Source organism: Neophocaena asiaeorientalis, unplaced genomic scaffold (genome assembly GCF_003031525.2).
Source record: "Neophocaena asiaeorientalis asiaeorientalis breed wild unplaced genomic scaffold, Neophocaena_asiaeorientalis_V1.1 scaffold90, whole genome shotgun sequence".
NCBI classification, from domain to species: Eukaryota; Metazoa; Chordata; class Mammalia; order Artiodactyla; family Phocoenidae; genus Neophocaena; species Neophocaena asiaeorientalis.
In genome coordinates, this window is record NW_020172445.1 from 132,165 (window position 1) to 151,710 (window position 19,546).

The 19,546-nt window shown below is 41.6% G+C and overlaps 1 protein-coding gene and 1 pseudogene across 2 annotated transcripts in view; both read right to left on the reverse strand.

Moving 5' to 3' along the window:
- The window catches only part of TANGO6 (transport and golgi organization 6 homolog), a 184,705-nt gene that overhangs the window by 99,529 nt on the left and 65,630 nt on the right, over nt 1-19,546 (reverse strand). For both annotated transcript variants that reach the window (XM_024733730.1, XM_024733734.1), the window contains 2 exons: nt 11,633-12,148; nt 9,230-9,287 (listed from right to left, as the gene is read on the reverse strand). In XM_024733730.1, the coding sequence (XP_024589498.1) occupies nt 9,230-9,287; nt 11,633-12,148 (574 nt within the window). The remainder of the gene's footprint in view (nt 1-9,229; nt 9,288-11,632; nt 12,149-19,546) is intronic.
- On the reverse strand, nt 15,403-15,702 carry LOC112392343 (non-histone chromosomal protein HMG-14 pseudogene; annotated as a pseudogene).

A 19,546-nucleotide genomic window follows, 5' to 3' on the forward strand; every position in this document is an offset into this window, starting at 1 on the left:
GGATCTGATGTAGACAATACAACATTTCTACCAAAAATTTCAGAGATCCAGATTTTGGGGCCTTCATGTTGATCTTTGCTACTGCCTCCTCTGGACTCCCTCAATACTTTCATGCAGTTTTATTGTAGTGCTTTTCATTATCTTATAATTATCTATGTGACCATATCTACAATGTATTAGTGTCTTAAGAGAGGAATATGTGATTTACTTTTGTATCTCCCAAACCTAGCACAGAGCCTGGCATAGCTGGTGGCACTAGAGGTGTATTTGTTAAATGAAGCAATGAATGGATGCAAGAGAATTAATAAACTATTAACACTGAAAAAAAAAAAAGTATGTAAGTCAGTGATCTTTAGTATATTACAAGGTTGTGCAATGATCACCACTATCTAATTCCAAAACGTTTCATCATCTCCCCAAAGAAACCTCATATCCATTATCAGTCACTCCCCATTCCCCTCTCCTCCCATTCTCTGGGAACCACAAACCTGCCTTCTATCTCTATGGATTTGCCTATTCTGGACATTTCATACAAAATGCGGCCTTTTGTGTATGGCTCCTTTCATTTACCACATTTTGAACGTTCATCCACTTTGTACCATGAATCAGTACTTCATTCTTTTGTTTTAAATAATTTTTTTCTTTTGGCTGTGTTGGGTCTTCATTGTTGCATGTGGGCTTTCTCTAGTTGTGGCGAGTGGGGGCTACTCTTCATTGCAGTGTGTGGGCTTCTCATTGCAGTGGCTTCTCTTGTTACAGAGCATGGGCTCTAGGCACGCAGGCTTCAGTAGTTGTGGCACATGGGCTCAGTAGTTTTGGCTCGTGGGCTCTAGAGCACAGGCTCAGTAGTTGTGGCTCACGGGCTTAGCTGCTCCATGTTATGTGGGATCTTCCCGGACCAGGGCTCGAACCCATGTCCCCTGCATTGGCAGGTGGATTCTTAACCACTGCACCACCAGGAGTCCACTTCATTCTTTTTTATCACTAAATAATATTCCACTGCATAGGTATGCCATATTTAATTTATCCATTCATCAGGTGGTAGATACTTAGGTTGCTTCTACTGTGAATGAAAAATATTGCCTGCCCTATCAGTAAACAAAGGATGTTGCAGCCATCAAGCCATCACATTACAGTCTCCCTGATGATGAGCCCTGAGAAACACAGGATAGAAACAGGAAGCCCACCATCTAGCAGTTAACTGCTGCAGCCACCCCAGCTGCAGCCACCCCTGATGGTGCACTCTGAGGAGACTCAGGATGAGAAAGCACAGGATGCTGGCCCCAGATAGTTGAGGTGCATGTCAAGGGAATGATTCCAGTGAGCCCAGACTCTTGCATCTTCGTATATACAGAAAAGCACTAAATTCCATTAACTTGACATATCTGGTTTTCTTTAATTAACAGTAATCTTTTGATGTTCCAACTACCTGGTCTTTGTTGCAAAAACTCCTATTTATCCTGGCTCTTCCCTTACCTCTTCAGAGCAATCTCTCAGAGTTTTATCTGAGATGCTGTGTCCCGGGCTTGAAGTCCTCAGAAAGCCCGTCAAATAAAACATAATTCTTAACTTTTAGGCTGTGCATTTTTTTCTGTCGACACTACTTTTTGGCCACATATAAGCTTTTGTGTGGATATATGTTTTCTCTTGGGTATATATCTAGGAGTGGAAGTGGTGGAACGTACAGTAACTGTGTTTAACCTTCTGAGAACTGCCAGACTGTTTTGCAGAGAAGCTGAACCATTTTATGTTTCTACCAGCAGTGTATAAGGGTTCCATTTCTACACAGCCTCATAATTTGTATTATTTTAAATTAAGTAATTTTAGGGCTTCCCTGGTGGTGCAGTGATTAAGAATCTGCCTGCCGGGCTTCCCTGGTGGCGCAGTGGTTGAGAGTCCGCCTGCCGATGCAGGGGACACGGGTTCGTGCCCCGGTCCGGGAAGATCCCACATGCCGTGGAGCGGCTAGGCCCATAAGCCATGGCCGCTGAGCCTGCGTGTCCGGAGCCTGTGCTCCGCAACAGGAGAGGCCACAACAGTGAAAGAGAGGCCCGTGTACAGCAAAAAAACAAACAAACAAAAAAATCACAATGAGATACCACTTCACACTTACTAATATGGCTATAATAAAAGGATCTTCTACAATAACAAGTATTGGTCAGGATATAGAGAAATTGAAACCCTCATACATTGCTCATGGGAAAGTAAAATGGTGCAGCCACTTTGGAAAACAGTTTGACAGTTCCTCAAAGGGTTAAACATAGAATTACTATATGACCCAGTAATTCCATTCCCTCATGCATACCCAGGAGCAATGAAAACATATGTCCACACAAAAACTTGTACACGAATATTCATTACAGTGTTCCTCATAAGAGCTTAAAAGTAAAAACGACTCAAATGTCCATCAACTGATGAATGGATAAACAAAATGTGGTTAATCAATAGTACAATGGAACATAATTCAGCCATGAAAAGGAATGAGGTCCTGATACATGCTACAACATGGATGAACCTCACAAATGTTATGCTAAGTGAAAAGGACTAGACAAAAAAGTCCACACATTCCATATTATGAAAAGTCCAGAATAGGCAAATCCATAGAGACAAAAAGTAGATTAGTGGTTCCCAGGGGCAAGGGAGAGTGAGGAATGGGAAATGACTGATAATGGATATAGGGTTTCTTTTTGAGATGATGAAAAGTTCTAAAATTAGATAGTGGTGATGGTTGCACAAATCTCTAAATATACCAGAAACCACTGAATTACACATTCTAAATGGGTGAATTTCAGGTGTGTAAATTAAATCTCAAATAAGAAGTTTAAAAAATGGGGATAATGTCTATTTCCCAGAACTACTTCAAGAATTTACTGAGCTAGCATATATGACAGACATTCGTTAAATGCCCATTTGTTAGTTAGGTGGTACAAGGTCTGGACACAAAAGAAATCTTCCCATTTCAAGGACATAAATGGAGATGATAAACTTCACAGGACTACATTCCAAATTTCAATGCCCGATCCAATTAGATGGTCCTTCAAGGGATAGAATTATTTTCAGTTAATGGTTGCCCAACTTAGTTTATTTGAAGTAGAAATCTGAGAATGGATAGGGAGTTCAGTCTCTGACAAATTAAGACTTGTAACCCTGCTCAGTTTGAAACTCTGTAAAAACAATTTCACCTTGTATCTACTTTCCTCCCTTCCAGGCCTTTTGCCTTCCCTCCCCTTGGCTCTCTTGCCAGAAATGAAAACTCTTCTGTGAAAGGAAAAGGGTAGAAGAGTTAGTGCAATTTGTTCAAGCATGTCAAGATGTCTAGATTCTCTTCACTACACACACTGGCATACTTTTCCCTCCCATGCTTGGCTCAGAGCCTAGGGTTTCTCTCCTTTTTTCCACGAGCCTAGTAGTTTCGTCCAAAGATTCTTTTGACACCGATGGGGATCACTTGGATCCCTGAAATGCATCTATCACTGGTGTTGCTTTCAAAATGTTCTTTAAATAATTAAAAGTGACTGCGAGGACACACAAGCAGATGCACACTAAGATAAATAACTTAGCTATAATATCTTATTTGAAGATCATGTATTTATTTATCACATTCATTACTGAACATCTATTTTAAGACTGAAATGTGGAAAATGCCCCAAACATCAAATATACATTATGGGACTTTTTTTTTTTAACATCTTTATTGGCGTATAATTGCTTTACAATGGTGTGTTGGTTTCTTCTGCTTTATAACAAAGTGAATCAGTTTTACATATACATGTGTTCCCATATCTCTTCTCTCTTGCGTCTCCCTCCCTCCCACCCTCCCTATCCCACCCCTCTAGGTGGTCACAAAGCACCGAGCTGATCTCCCTGTGCTATGCGGCTGCTTCCCACTAGCTATGTATTTTTACGTTTGGTAGTGTCTATATGTCCATGCCACTCTCTCACTTTGTCACAGCTTACCCTTCCCCCTCCCCATATCCTCAAGTCATATGAGACATTTTTCTTAATTTATTTATTTATTTTTGGCTGAGTTGGGTCTTTGTTGCTGCACATGGGCTTTCTCTAGTTGCGTTGAGCAGGGGCTACTCTTCATTGTGGTGCGCGGGTTTCTCATTGTGGTTGCTTCTCTTGTTGCGGAGCACAGGCTCTAGAGCGCAGGGGCTTCAGTAGTTGTGGCACGCGGGTTCAGTAGTTGTGGCACACAGGCTCAGTAGTTGTGGCTCGTGGGCTCTAGAAAGCAGGCTCAGCAGTTGTGGCGCACGGGCTTAGCTGCTCCACAGCATATGGGATCTTCCCGGACCAGGGCTCAAACCCGTGTCCCCTGCACTGGCAGGTGGATTCCTAACCACTGCGCCATCAGGGAAGTCCCCATTATGGGACTCTTAAGGACATATTTTAAGTCCTATTTTGGAGAAGAGAAAGACTGCCACTTTTTATCTTATACACTTTCTTGCCATTTAAATGTTTTTAAAACAATAAGAATGTATTAACTTATATAATGATGATGATGATAAAACAATGAGAAAAAGAGTATATAAGAAGTCTAAAAAGGAGAGACACTTAAAGGACACAGTCTAAGATTAACTGTTCTATTTATAAACTCTGGATTGTAACTGGAACTCAGCAACTTGTATAAAATTCTCTGCCCAAAGAAGCTGCCTTGAGTGTCTGGGAGCAGCTGCTATGAGAACTAAGTCAACCATCACTTTCTCAGTAGGACTAAAAAGAGATGCAGTATTTCATAAAATTAAATTTTAACTCATAGGGAATTTAGTTCTCAGATTGTTGTGATGTACAGATAATATGTACATCAGACATTCCTGTATCAGGCATCAATAAATATCTGTTGAATGAATGAGCTTATTTAATTCCCCTCTGCTCTGTGCCTTGACTGCAAACAAAGTTGGTGAGAAATTACAAAAGAGATCCAAAATAACAAATAAAGCAAGCAAAGGATACCTTGTAACTTTTACATGGAAACATTCAGTCAGCCTAGAAGAGTAAGACTTTATACACACACTTACTCATACTCCCCAAAACTAATGCTACTCAAACCACAGCCAAGCCCCCTTGTACTACAGGACATTTACACATGGGCTGGTCTTGTCTGACTGTCTGACTGGGCATCTAGAATGGCTTGGCTCTGGAGTTTTAGGCCTGGGCAAATGAAATTGGCAATGCAGGTGGGAAAATTCAGCTCTTTCCTTTCTTAATGGGAAATTCACCTAAGGCCTTGGCCTTTAAGTGCATGTTACAAACACCAAAAACATGAATTAATTCAAATTTGTGTGCCATGGGGCCCAGAGAACAGAAATTAGACCTCTACCTCCCACGTCCTTCATCCCTAAATTAGCTACTAACTGATTAGCACACCAATTAAAAGTAGTAAAAACAAGCACAAAACCAACAGTTGTGATTTTTATAGCAGACCCTATAGGCTAATGAGCTCAGTGGGTTAATCAGCTAAGAGGCTTATTCCAAACAGCAATGTTGCTGTATGAGAATGACACACCACTGCTTCCTGAAAATCTTGTGCAAAAAAAAAATCAGTGAGAAACATCTCCTTGACAGTATTACAGTTTCCTGGAAAAAGTACAGGATGACTTGTTTTCTGACTTATTAATTATCAGCATTTTAGGTTCTTGCCTCATTGATTTATTTGATTTCCATAAGTGCCATTCATTGTCATGTGGCTTCCTGAGTCCCATCAAGCCCTCAGGCTTATCTCAGTTCTTGGTCTCTGCGACCTCTCAGCTGCCTGTAATTACTTTCTCTCTCAACATGCTCCACTCTTCTGCTCTGCCTAACTGTTCTTTTATCTTTGTGACTGGTTATTTTGTCTCCATTTTTTTTTTTTTTTTTGCACAGTACCCGGGCCTCTCACTGTTGTGGCCTCTCCCGTTGAGGAGCACAGGCTCTGGACACGCAGGCTCAGTGGCCATGGCCTCACGGGCCCAGCCGCTCAGCGGCATGTGGGACCTTCCCGGACCAGGGCACGAACCCACGTTCCCTGCATCGGCAGGCGGACTCTCAACCACTGCGCCAGCAGGGAAGCCCTATTTTGTCTCTTTTGAAGAATGTCTTCTTGTTTTTTAACTAAGTCATGAAACTCATTGTGAAAGTGTTTTGTACTATATAGTAGGTGCACAATAAATGTTTGTTGAGTAAAGAATGAATTCCAAGGCTCAGGCCTTCATTGCTGTACACTTTCCCCTCTGAACTCTCTCTTAAGTTTCAACTTCCAGGTCTGCATAGAGGATACCCAAACTACACCAAGAAATAAGTAGCCAGTATGGAGCTGCACGTGCCTTTGTGCTCACAGAGAACCTTGCCTGAAGGACTGCATTACTGGCTTCAATTCTCCACCCCTCCCTGCATCCATGTCCTTTGCTCCGTGACTTGGCAGTTTGCCCCACTAAAGGGACAGAGTACATTTCTCCATCCCTTGACTTTTGGGTTGGGCCACATGACTTGCTTTAGCCATCAGAATGAGGCAGAAGCGATAGGTTGTCAGTTCCAAGCTTAGCCCCGAAGAGGCCTCTCGAGTTTATTCTTGCTCTCATACACTTCTGCCATCACCACACAAATGCGCCCTGGGAGGCCCTGGACCGGGATCATCTGGAACAGGTGTAGCAGAGCTACTGCAGCCCACCGACCTGCAGGGAGTGGCAGGGCTGCCCAGCCCAGACCAGGTCAGCTGAACCCCATTTGTCTACAGATTCATGAATGATAATAAATGAGTGATAATACATGATAATAAATAAATAATACTGGGTGTTGCAGTAATCTATCATGTAGCAGGAACTACCAGACAGAATCGACCTACTCAAGCTTTAGCTCTGAGAAGTTACACATATCACCACATTATTACCTAGCAATCTAACAATAGAAATAGTAGTGATATGATGATGATGATAACATTAAAATCGTAATAGCTAACATATCGAACATTTAATATGCACTAAGCACTTTCAAGATATTAACTCATTTAATGTTAGCCCCTTTTATAAACTTTTAATGATAGAATAGTTTTAGATTTATGGATTTATTGAGAAGATACACAGAGGGTTCCCATATACTGCATACCCAGTTGCCCCTATTATTAAGTTTTACATTAGCATGGTACATTATCACAATTAATGAACTCATACTGACATTTCATTATCAACTAAAGTCAATAATTTACTCAGATTCTCTTAGTTTTTCTCTAGTGTCCTTTTTCTGTTCCAGGATCCTATCTATCATATTATATTTAATCTCCTTAATCTCTGACAGTTTTATCCCTCTCCTCCTCATTAAATTTTTTTTAAACATCTTTATTGGAGTATAATTACTTTACATTGTTGTGTTAGCTTCTGCTTTATAACAAAGTGAATCAGCCATACATATACATATATCCCCATATCCCCTCCCTCTTGTGTCTCCTTCCCACCCACCCTATCCCACCCTTCTAGGTGGTCACAAAGCACCGAGCTGATCTCCCCGTGCTATGCAGCAGCTTCCCACCAGCTATCTGTTTTACATTTGGTAGTGTATATATGTTAATGCCACTCTCTCACTTTGTCCCAGCTTATCCTCACTAAATTTTATTTTATTATTTTTTTGGTGATAGCTTTATTGAGATACAATTCACATACCATAAAATTCACCAATTTAAAATATACAATTCAGTAGTTCCTAGCATACTAACAGAGCTGTACAAACATCACCACAATCAATTTTAGAATGTTTTCATCACCCCACAAGGAAACCCTGTACCCTTTAGCTATCACCTCCCAAACCTTTCCCCTTTCTCCCTAGCCCTAGACAACTGCTAATCTACTTTCTGTCTCCATAAATTTACCTATTCTGGACATTTCATATAAAGGAACCATACAATATGTGGTTTTTTGTGACTGGCTTCTTTCACCTATAATGTTTTCAAGGTTAATCCATGCTGTAACATGTCTCAGTACTTCATTATTATTTTTGGCTGAATAATATTCCATTGTAAATATATACCACATTTTGTCTATCCATTCATCAAATGGTGGACATTTGGATTGTTTCCACCTTTTGGCTATTATGAACATTCATGTACAAGTTTTTGTGTGGACATATGTTTTCATTTCTCATGGGTGAATACTTAGAATTGCTGGGTCAAGTGACAACTCTACATTTATCTTTTCAAGGAACTGCCAGATTGTTTTCTAAAGCAGCTGTACCATTTTACATTCCTATTTAGCTCCCTTTTTTACAGGTAAGAAATTGAAGCCCAGAGGGATTAAGTAATTTGCCAAAGTTCATACAGCTGAGAAGCAGGGGAAAGGGTGGTGCATCCTGGTGATCCATCTCCAGCCCCCAGCCCCTGAGGACTATACCACACTGATGGAGCCAAGAGAAACTGTGAGCTAATTCTGCCTTCTCACCGTGTCTGCTTCTTACCCCTTTTCATGAGGCCTCTCTCTAGATTTGAAATCCACAAATTAATGGAGATGAGAACAACAAAGAATCACAAAAGAGAAATAAAATTATTGCAAAAAATGTTTTGATGATGAAATATTATATATCCTGAGATTCTTTTAGCTTAAAGACAGAGCAGGGCTTCCCTGGTGGCACAGTGGTTAGGAGTCCGCCTGCCAATGCAGGGGACACGGGTTCAAGCCCTGGTCCGGGAAGATCCCACATGTCATGGAGCAGCTGGGCCCGTGTGCCACAACTACTGAGCCCTCACGCCTAGAGCCCGTGCTCCCAACGGGAGAGGCTACCACAATGAGAGGCCCGTGAACTGCAATGAAGGGTAGCCCCTGCTCACTTCAACTAGAGAGGGCCCATGCGCAGCAATGAAGACCCAACACAGCCAAAAATAAATAAATAAATAAATAAATACAAAGACAGGACAAAGGTGCACAGTGACAGTAGTCAGGTTCCTAAAAGGCCAACATAATGAGAGCTCATGTGTGAGCCATTCTTTACCTCCTTGAATTAGAGGAAATGGGATTTAATCTATAGAATGATAAGTAAGCATAAAGGCTTCCTTATCATTATGAGATACTGAAACTCTCTAGGACCCCTTTAGGAACTCTCCAGGAATATTATTATCATGACTGAAATCAAGTCCTAGCTAGGAGACAGGAAGAGGGACAAAATGTCCAACAGTCTGTGGCTCTAGGAATTTAGAGATTTTGTGCAAACATACATGATATAATCTTTGGTCCACAAACTCAGAGTCCTTTAACCAGGACTAACTTACCCTGAATGGCAGACAGATATATAAAGGTGTCTTCATGCTCCAAGTTCTCCAAGAATATCTGTAACCACAGAACAGAGTAGTGATATGATTCACAAACAGCAAGCAAGATTTAAGAGACCCTTAGAGCAGCCTCAAAAAAAAAAAATGCTTTTCTTCCTCTTTGTTGTAGCGAGATATCAGTCTGACTTCAGAATCTTGTGGGGAAAACAGTATATACGTTTGAAGTCCCATTGTTATAATAGCTAAAAGAGGGTAGCGATTATAGGGGAGAACTTCTTGAAGTTGTTGAGTATACACCAAGAATAGGCATGGAAGCCAAAATCTGGAAGAACAATCCTCAACATTTTTTCCACTATAGCCCACTGTAGATAGCCCATTCTTAGAAATGACCTGACAGACTACAGGCCCTGACACACAGAGGCCAGGTTCGGGGTTATGTCCAATTAATGGCACACCTGCTATAATTTGATCCTTTTCTCTTATACTCAGAAAGTGTATGGAAATGCAAGTGCAAGACGGAGATATTATTGGGATAACCTTGAATCTGTTCTATTTTTAAATATCTTTTGCAAATTTCAGCACTTCAACTGACATCAGTAACAAATTACTCTCAACACATCTCATAATTTAGGAACCCACCAGGGCACGTCAACCACAGTGGGTACTGCTTATCTAGAAGATATGACAGTTGACATGTTAGGCTTAGGCCCTAACAGAAGGGCCAGAGGAAGACAGTGGCCATATGCCCATGTCCTTCCTGCTTGGTATCTAGAAGAGGGGGGGGGTGTCTTTCCATATATAGTGATGTGTCCTTTACAGGAACAGCAATTCTTGACATCAACTTGATACTGCTGGTCTCCACATCTGTGGCATGTTAGGGAGAGCTCAAGATTAGTTAAGTTGGGAAGATGGCCAGGTTGGAAGGGGTGGAAATCATGTATGGCGTAAGAGAAGCTTAATCCAGGGTAGTAGCCATGGGAATGAAGTGGAACAGATAGATTTGAAAGACTTCTTGAAAAAAGAATTGACAGGACTTGATGACCAATTATATATAGCAGATGAAAGTTAAGTTAGCTAAAGAAAACTCCAAAGATGTTCATAGCATTAACCATCTAAATAGGTGTGTGAAGGCATATTTTTAATGATTACTCAAAGGAGATATATAATTTGAGGTTTTCAGCAACATTTCAATGACAGCAAATCCTTGGCACATTTCTGTGCCTCAGTTTTCTCATCTATAAAATGAGGATAATGTTAATATTTTGGTCGTTGCCAGGATTAGAGATAATGTCTGAAAGGCATAGGGCCTGGCTCAATAAACAGAAGTTATCATTACACTACTGGTTCTAAAACTTTAGTGACTAAAAATAAATGTTTTCAATCAGAATTATAATTCTTAGTCTAATGGCTAGAGTATATGGAAAAAATAATAGTAACAATATAATAATGATACTACTAAACCTTTATTGGGTGCTCATTATGTGCTTGCCACTATAATTCATGCTTTACATGGATTATTTTATTTACGTATTTATTTGTGTAGGCTGTGCACTGCGGCTTGCGGCATCTTAGTTCCCTGATCAGAGACTGAACCTGGCGCCCCGGCAGTGAAAGCGCCAAGTCCTAACCATTGGATGCCAGGGAATTCCCAAATTATTTTATTTTAAATCTTTCAACATAAAGTGCGTCCAGTTACAATTATCCTCACTTTACAGATGTAAAAATTGAGGCTCAGAAAGTTTAAGTGACTTTGTCCAAGAAAATGATCTGCGATTTGATCAGTCGTCTCTAGACCCTTGGCTCTTAATCTCTAACCCATACTGAAGTCAGGACAATTTCCACAAAAGGGAAAAGATCCCCAACTAAGCATATACAGTCTCCCATATAAATCCACGATATAAAGAACAGCCTTTTCACTGTGATGGAGGGAAAGTGGGGAGGGGACCCAGTTCTGTCCAAAGCCCCTCTGAAAGGGGCCCAGAAAAAACAGGTGGCTTATCTTGGCTGGTCACAGTGTTGAAAGGGGCCTTATCTACCAGAAAAGGAATTTGCTCTGAGAATTTGCTCAGGGTCTTCTTTCATTGGCTCAAATGTTACTAGTTTGTGAAGCCATGTCAAGATCTACTTCCTCCAGATTTTCAACTCTCTCCTTCTCCTGACCGTCCACAGGGTTTCTTGCCTGTAAAAGTTCTGACACTCTGCTCGTGTTCAATTGAGTCTCATGTGTATCTAAGTCTTTCCTGTGTCTGAGTCTTGCCTCCATAGAACAATTACAATTTCCTCAAGGGTGGCCGAGGACAGTGCTTGATACAAGTCAAGGCTCCTGGAAAGTGGTCTCACTGTGTGTGTGTGTGTGTGTGTGTGTGTGTGTGTGCATATGCGTGTGTGTGGTGTTCTACTCACCTTGAGAAGCTTCTCCTGCATCTCAAGGGCTTTTGGTTCTCTCTGTTCTATCCAGCGAGAAAGAGTTCTCAGGGCAGCAGCCCGTGTTGGAATTTGAGGATCATAAGCTGATAAAAGAGCATCCTGGAGCTGTTCTGTGGTTATGCTTCCTGATTTCTGGTTTGTAGTGATGCTGGGCTCACGGACTTCCTGAGGAATGAGTGGAGCATTAGGTGTCAGGCTTGTTTGGTTGGATGTGCAATGGCTTCGCTGTTGTTCAAGGTGGTGATAAGACACATTGCTGTATCTTTCATGACTGGTTTGTTGCTGCTCTTCCCTTTTCCCTCCTGGATCCTTTTTGTTCAGGGTACTCTGGGCAGCCACACTGACAGCCTCAGTGGAAAAGGCTCCGTGGGTAGAGATGGTGATGCGGAGATCAACGGCGAGTTCTTGGATGACAGGGTCAGGGTATGTGTTGGAGACCTTCTCCAACAGAGGCAGCAATTGCTTCAGAATGGCAAATTCACTTGACTTCAACTATAAAATGAAATGAAAAATGCCAAATCCAAATTAACATAGCGGATGTTAATATGACCTCAGCACAAGGCAACAGATCCTGAGAAAAAGGGGTAGGAATGAAACCTTGTTCCTGGTGTAATCAGCATATAGCCTGAGTCTGGTACTCTCATACTATGGTCGAATAATTACAGCTAATATTTATTGAATATTGTGCAGGTACTTTTCTAAGTTAAAAAACATATATCAGTAATGCAAATTATTACTCTTTTTTTCCCTCCCCACTCCCCCGCATATAATTAGTCTTAATTTTTACAATCTGATGGGCAAAACATGGCTGCTTATTATTTTAATTTGCATTAACCAGTCATATGGTGAAATTCTTTTATATTTTGATTTTTATTGTATTACTGTATTTTTTAATTTCATGTCCCTTTTGCCATAAAAAGATGAGTTCATATTAGCAAAGTACTTAGTGCCTGATACACAGTAAGTGCTATGTGTATGTTTTAAAAATAAATACAGTAAACAAAATATACACATACATATTCATGGCCCTATGATCTAGTTACTATTATTATTTATATTTTAAATGGGGGGAGGGACTTCCATGGTGGCGCAGTGGTTAAGAGTCTGCCTGCCAATGCAGGGGACATGGGTTCGATTCCTGGTCCAGGAAGATCCCACATGCCGTGGAGCAACTAAGCCCATGCTCCACAACTACTGAGCCTGCGCTCTAGCGCCCACGAGCCACAAGTGCTGAGCCCACGTGCCACAACTACTGAAGCCCACGTGCCTAGAGCCCGTGCTCCGCAACAAGAGAAGCTACTGCCATGAGAAGACTGTGCACTGCAACAAAGAGTAGACCCCACTCTCTGCAACTAGAGAAAGCCCACACGCAGCAACAAAGACCCAATGCAGGAGAGAGAGAGAAAGAGATGGGTAAACAGGGGAGAAACTGAGGCATAGAACAGTTAGGTAACATGTCTAAGGTCACACAACTAGAAGATGGTAAGATGTGAACTCAACAAGTCTGGCTCCTGCAGGGGGGATGCATTCAATCCCTGGTCCGGGAACAAAGATCCACATGCAACACAGTACAGCCAAAAAATAAATTTAAAAAGCATAAAAATATATATATTTGGGAATTCCCTGGCAGTCCATAGGACTCTGAACTTTCACTCCCTGCCCGGGGAACTAAGATCTTGCAAGCCGCATGGTGCAGCCAAAAAAATAAAAAAAGCAAACAAGTCTGGCTCTAGAGTCCACACTCTTACCTAAACCTTACACAGTCTCACTTGAATGAATAAAGCTCTTCTTATAAAGTGGCTGGTTAGCATACAAGGGCATCATAGGTCTGGAAGGGACTGGGATGATAACTGGCAGAAGGGAATTTCTCCTAGAAAATGGGAGTGAAACTACGTAAGATCTTATTCTCTCCAGAAGCTTTGTTCTAATCATGCCTTACTAGGAAAGATGCACGAGAGGTCAGTGAAGAAACAAGAATCAGTGGTGATCCTTTTCTGTTTGAGAATACTGGAAAAACTGTCATATGAAGCTTCATGAAGCTTAGATCATTTGAAAACCTTGCACGTCTTAAATCCTTTTTAGAACAAGGCAGGCTATTTATTACTTACTCATTCATGCACTTCATTATCCAACCAACCAATCAATTGACCAACTGTTTTCACAGGACCTATATAATATTCTCATGTTATACTTCCACAGGATTGTTACTGTTCATTTTCTCTACCACTTTCCTCCCAAGGAAATGAAAACTTGAGGTATATGTCAGGTTTGTACCTGTAGAATTTCACCATAAAAATATGTCACCTAAGAAAAGGGTCAACTTTATCAAGAATCTATGTGGAACTGGAAAACACATTTTAGAATAATTATGCAAGTGTTATCATTATGCTAGACTTCGTTCAATGCCTCTACAGTATCATGGACCTTTGTTTTCTCTTTAAGCACCTGAAATGGGAATATCTACTTATATCTATAGTGTATGTAAAAAATATGTACATTTTTATGTACATATGTATATAAAAGTGTATGTATACAAGTATCTTCTTTTTGATTTTTTTTTTTAAAATAGATTTATTTATTTATTTATTTATTTACAGCTGCGTTGGGTCTTCGTTGCTGCCCACGGGCTTTCTCTAGTTGCAGCGAGCAGGGGCTGCTCTTCGTTGCTATGCGCGGGCTTCTCATTGCGGTGGCTTCTCTTGTTGCAGAGCATGGGCTTTAGGCGCGCGGGCTTCAGTAGTTGTGGTGCGTGGGTTCAGTAGTTGTGGCTCATAGGCTCTAGAGTTCAGGCTAAGTAGTTGTGGCACACGAGCTTAGTTGCTCCGCAGCATGTGGGATCTTCCCGGACCAGGGCTTGAACCCGTGTCCCCTGCATTGGCAGGCGGATTCTTAACCACTGCGCCAACATGGAAGCCTTCATTTCCTTTTTTTTCTTTCATGATTGAGATTTTATTGGTTGTTTTGAGGATCAGTACACAAACATTTCAGTTTGTACACAGTTCTCAACATACGTACCAAAAATCTAAACAACTATGTAGTTGTGATTCTTTTCTGAACAGTTATTCCAGTGACTTTCCAGCTTAAAATTTGGAGGCAAATTTTCCTTCACAGGATATTAAGTACCAATATCTTCAAATATTGATATGCTGTTACATCATAAGTTCCACTAATTCACAATTTAATATCATATACACTACATACTCAAATTGTCAATCATTCACAGCACATTAACAGTTACTAGAAGAACTGGACTACCACGACCAAAGATGTTACAGAGTACACAAAATTCTGCCTAGGAAAGCCAAGATCGAGGGGTGAATGGTTTGCTTTAGGAAACAATTCTACCAAAAACAACATGGGAAGAGAAGTAATTTAAAGTGTCTAAGACAGTAACTGCACAACTGACTCCAAACTGCCATTTAGTATGCTTTGCATTATAGGATAGAAAAACTACCCTCCATCTGTGGAATGTTAAGCTGACACCCAAGACAATCAAAGCCTCCCATATTCAATATCCCACTATTTTCTGGTTGTACCAAAAAATAAACAACCAGCAAACAATTTCACCTCTTAAAGAAAAGCATTTACACTTAAAAAATGGGATGAGGTGGGATTCCCTCCTTTTTATAAATGTTTCTAGAGTTACTAAAAAACTTGCATTTACAAAATAGTTGATAAAAATATTCCTCTGGATTGTACAAGAAGGGAGACAGGGACCACTGACAGGACCAGGTGTCTGATATTAATCAGACGGCTTCTTTCTCTCCTGCTTCATCAGAAGCTGGGCTCTCCTTGTTTTTAGTTTCTTCATTTTCTGCAGGTAAGTCTTCTTTAGTCTCTTGGTTAGCCACTTCAGCCTGTTTTCCCTTTGCTCCTCTTTTCCCTTTTGTTTCCACTTTTTTGTCTGAAGATTTATCCTTTCCTGCCGCCTTTTTTGGCTTCATTTCCACTTTTGCAGGAGTCGGTTTACCTGACAACCTCGCCAATCTCCTCTTGGGCTCCTCCTTTGCCGCGCCCTCGGCAGAGCTGACCTTCCTCTTGGGCATCGTGACGGCGACGCGGGCGCGTGCCGGGTACATGCCAAGTGCCTGTGGGCCGCGGCGCGCCTGAGAGCCTTCGCGAAGCTGGGCTGCCTGGCCGCTACCTCTCCTCCCACCACCCCTTCTTTTTCATTTCTGTTACAACAATTTCTTCTTAAAAAGATACAATAGACCAATGGCACAGAATAGAGAGCCCAGAGATAGACCTACACAAATATAGTCAACTAATTTTTTTCTTTGAAGGATCTCAAAGATTATTTAGTCTGACCTCAGGACTTTCCTCGTGGCACAGTGGTTAAGACTCTGTGCTCCCAATGCATGGGGCCCAGGTTCCACCCCTGGTCCGGGAACTAGATCCCACATGCATGCTGCAACTAAGAGTTTGCATGCCACAACTAAGGAGCCCACCTGCCACAACTAAGCAGCCTGTGAGCCACAACTAAGGACCCCACCTCCTGTAACTAAGGAGCCTGCCTGCCGCAACTAAGACCTGGTGCAACCAAATAAATAAATAAAACCTTAAAAAAAAAAAAAAAAAAAAGGTTATTTAGTCTGACATCACCGTTTACAGGCAACCCAGAAAGGGAAATTGTTTAGCTCCAGAAACTGAGAAATGGCAGAACTGGGCATGACCTCCTGACTTTCTTTCCACTGCTCTTTCTCCGACATAGCTAATTTTCCTGATCCCAGCCCAGACAAGGATGACATTTCTGTTGATGGTTGTTAGAGCAACCGGTGGACAAAGTTAATTATCCAAGGAAATATTCTTTATAGCAGGCTTTATTCTCCTCTCAGTAAATATTATGCCCAAATGAGTGCTTTCAAGTTGATGGCCCTTGGCACCCCCTTGCCTTCTAATAATTGCCTTATAAATTAATTCCTTATAAATTGCCTTTTGATGCATTGAGTGCCGGGGTAGATGCCGAGCACTGTGCAGAACTTTGCAACAATGAGACGCAATGCCTAAAACTGCAAAGAAGGATGCTTTGGACTGGTCCCCAGGGGACCTGGACTCCAACTCCCTGATCCTTCCACTAACTCCCTGTGGCACCTTGACAGGGTATTTCCATCCTCTGAACCTCAGTTTTCAAATGTGCAAAATAAGGCTGAACTCCTTCCCAATTTCGGGTCTGTGAGATGAACTGGGATTCTGGAATGCCCACCTGATAAGAATAGGAAGTTGCACCCAGATTTATTTTCTTAACTCAGATGTCACTCCTAACTCAGATAGTCAACTGATCTTTGACAAAGGAGCAAAGGCAATACAATGGAGAAAAGACCAACTTTTCAGCAAATGGTGCTGGAACTGGACATTCACATGCAAAAAAAAATGACTCTAGACACAGACCTTACACTATCACAAAAATTGACTCAAAATGGATCATAGACCTAAATGTAAAATGCAAGACTATAAAATTCCTGCAAGATAACATAAGACAGAAAATTTAGATGACCTCAGGTATGGTGATGGCTTTTTTAGGTGAAATACCAAAAAAATCCATGAAAGAAATAATTGATAAGCTGGACTTCATTAAAATTAAAAACTTCTGCTCCGCAAAAGACAATGTCAAGAGAAAGAGATGACAAGGCACAGACTAGGAGAAAGTATCTGCAAAAGACACGTTTTGATTATGGACAATTATCTAAAATATACAAAGAATTCTTGGGACTTCCCTGGAGGCACAGCAGTTAAGAATCCACCTGCCAATGCTAGGGACATGGGTTCGATCCCTGAAGATCTCACAAGCCACAGAGCAACTGACCCCGTGCGCCACAACTCCTGAGCCTGCGCTCTAGAGCCCGCGAGCCACCACTATTGAGCCCACGTGCCACAACTACTGAAGCCTGCACGCCTGGAGCCCAGGCCCTGCAACAAGAGAAGCCCCTGCAATAAGAAGCCCACACACTGCAACAAAGAGTAGCCCCTGCTCTCCACAACTAGAAAAGATCAGTGGTTGCCAGAGGTTAGGGGGAGGGAGGGATGAATAGGCAGCAGATTTGGGGGTTAGTGCAACTATTAGGTACAGCACTATAATGGGGGATACCTGTCATTATACATTTGTCAAAACCCATAGTGCACAGTACTAATAGTGAACCCTCATGTAAGCCACAGACTGTGGGTGATGATGATGTGTCCATGCAGGTTCACTGATTCTACAAACATACCACTCTGGGTATGGATGTTGACAGTGGGAGAGGCTGTGCATGTGTGGGGGCAGAGGGCGTATAAGAAATCTCTGTACCTCTTGCTCCATTTTGCGGTGTACCTAAAACTGCTCTAAAATATAAAGTCTATTTTTAAAAAACCCAACCACCTTTTCTACCTGTTTTCAAACTTCTTAGTCATTGTGGGATTCACCTTATTCAACTAGGTAACTTCTCTAATCACCATGGGCAAGTAGGTGGATTCTGAATCTAATAGTTTCTAAGGCAGTGAAAGTTATGTATTCCTTCAGCTTCATAAGCCTACAGATTTCCCACTGTAAGAATAATCAGGGAAATCTAAGACTACAGGTGTCAACTATTTGTTTATAAATGTTCAAAAAAAATTTCTGAGGTATAAAGTAATATTCACTTAATTGGTAGATGACAAAACTGAAGCACTAAGTATTAATTATTTTTCAAGGGTCACCAAGGACCACTATCAAAATTGAAAAGTGACCATAAAGCCCTCAATGCTCCTCCTGTCACTGCTTCTCAGCAAAGATCTCACATCCAGACCTCAGAATTCTGTGTAAAAGTCCCGAGGCCTGAAGGAGCAACCCACAAGTGAGTGACAGATTCCTGTATCTGGCTGCCTCGCTCCCAGAGTTTCTGGAATGCTTCAGGAACAGAATGAGCAGTGTTATGTCAGCTCACATCTGTGATTTCTTTCAGGGTGTCAGGAGTGGAACAGTTAGATGGTGAGTTGTTATAAACTTCTGCAAGTTCTCAAATTAAAAAACTGGGAGTTTGGGCTTCCCTGGTGGCGCAGTGGTTGAGAATCTGCCTGCTGATGCAGGGGACATGGGTTTGAGCCCTGGTCTGGGAAGATCTCACATGCTGCGGAGCAACTAAGCCCGCGAGCCACAACTGTTGAGCCCATGTGCCACAGCTACTGAAGCCCGAGCACCTAGAGCCCATGTTCCGCGACAAGAGGAGTCACCACAATAAGAAGGCCGCGCACTGCAACAAAGAGTAGCCCACCCTCGCCACAACTAGAGAAAGCCTGTGCACAGCAACAAAGACCCAATGCAGCCAAAAATAAATAAATTTTAAAAATCAAAAACAAAAATTAAAAAAACTGGGTGTTGGACCAGCTGGGTGGTGGGAGAGAGTGTGTCTTCGCAGGGAAGCAGAGGAGAACTCGGGTGACAGCCAGAGGAGGGCACGTGTACACTGAAAAAGCCCCACATGAGACTTTACGAAGCTTCCCTGCGGGGGCAAACACATCCTCATTCTGCCTTACCCTACTGCAGTGAGAATCACTATTTTGGAAGAATCCAAGAGTCTCTTCCAGCAATAAAATGCTAACCTAAAAATTCCTAATTCTGAAAAACATTTACATTTATTTTGTGTTCTCATTTCTGTGTATCATCTGTTTCTTCAGATATTTAGTTGAGCAGCTTATATGTCTGGGTCCTTATATACAATGTCACTGAATTTATTTTCCAAGTGGTACTTTTACTTTTGTTTGAAGTCAGCACATAGCATGCTCTGCTTTATAATGAGCCATACGTAAAGATACAAGATATAGAAATATAAATCTTTTTTTTAAATTAAGAATTCATCAGGGCTTCCCTGGTGGCGCAGTGGTTGAGAGTCCGCCTGCCGATGCAGGGGACACAGGTTCGTGCCCTGGTCCGGGAAG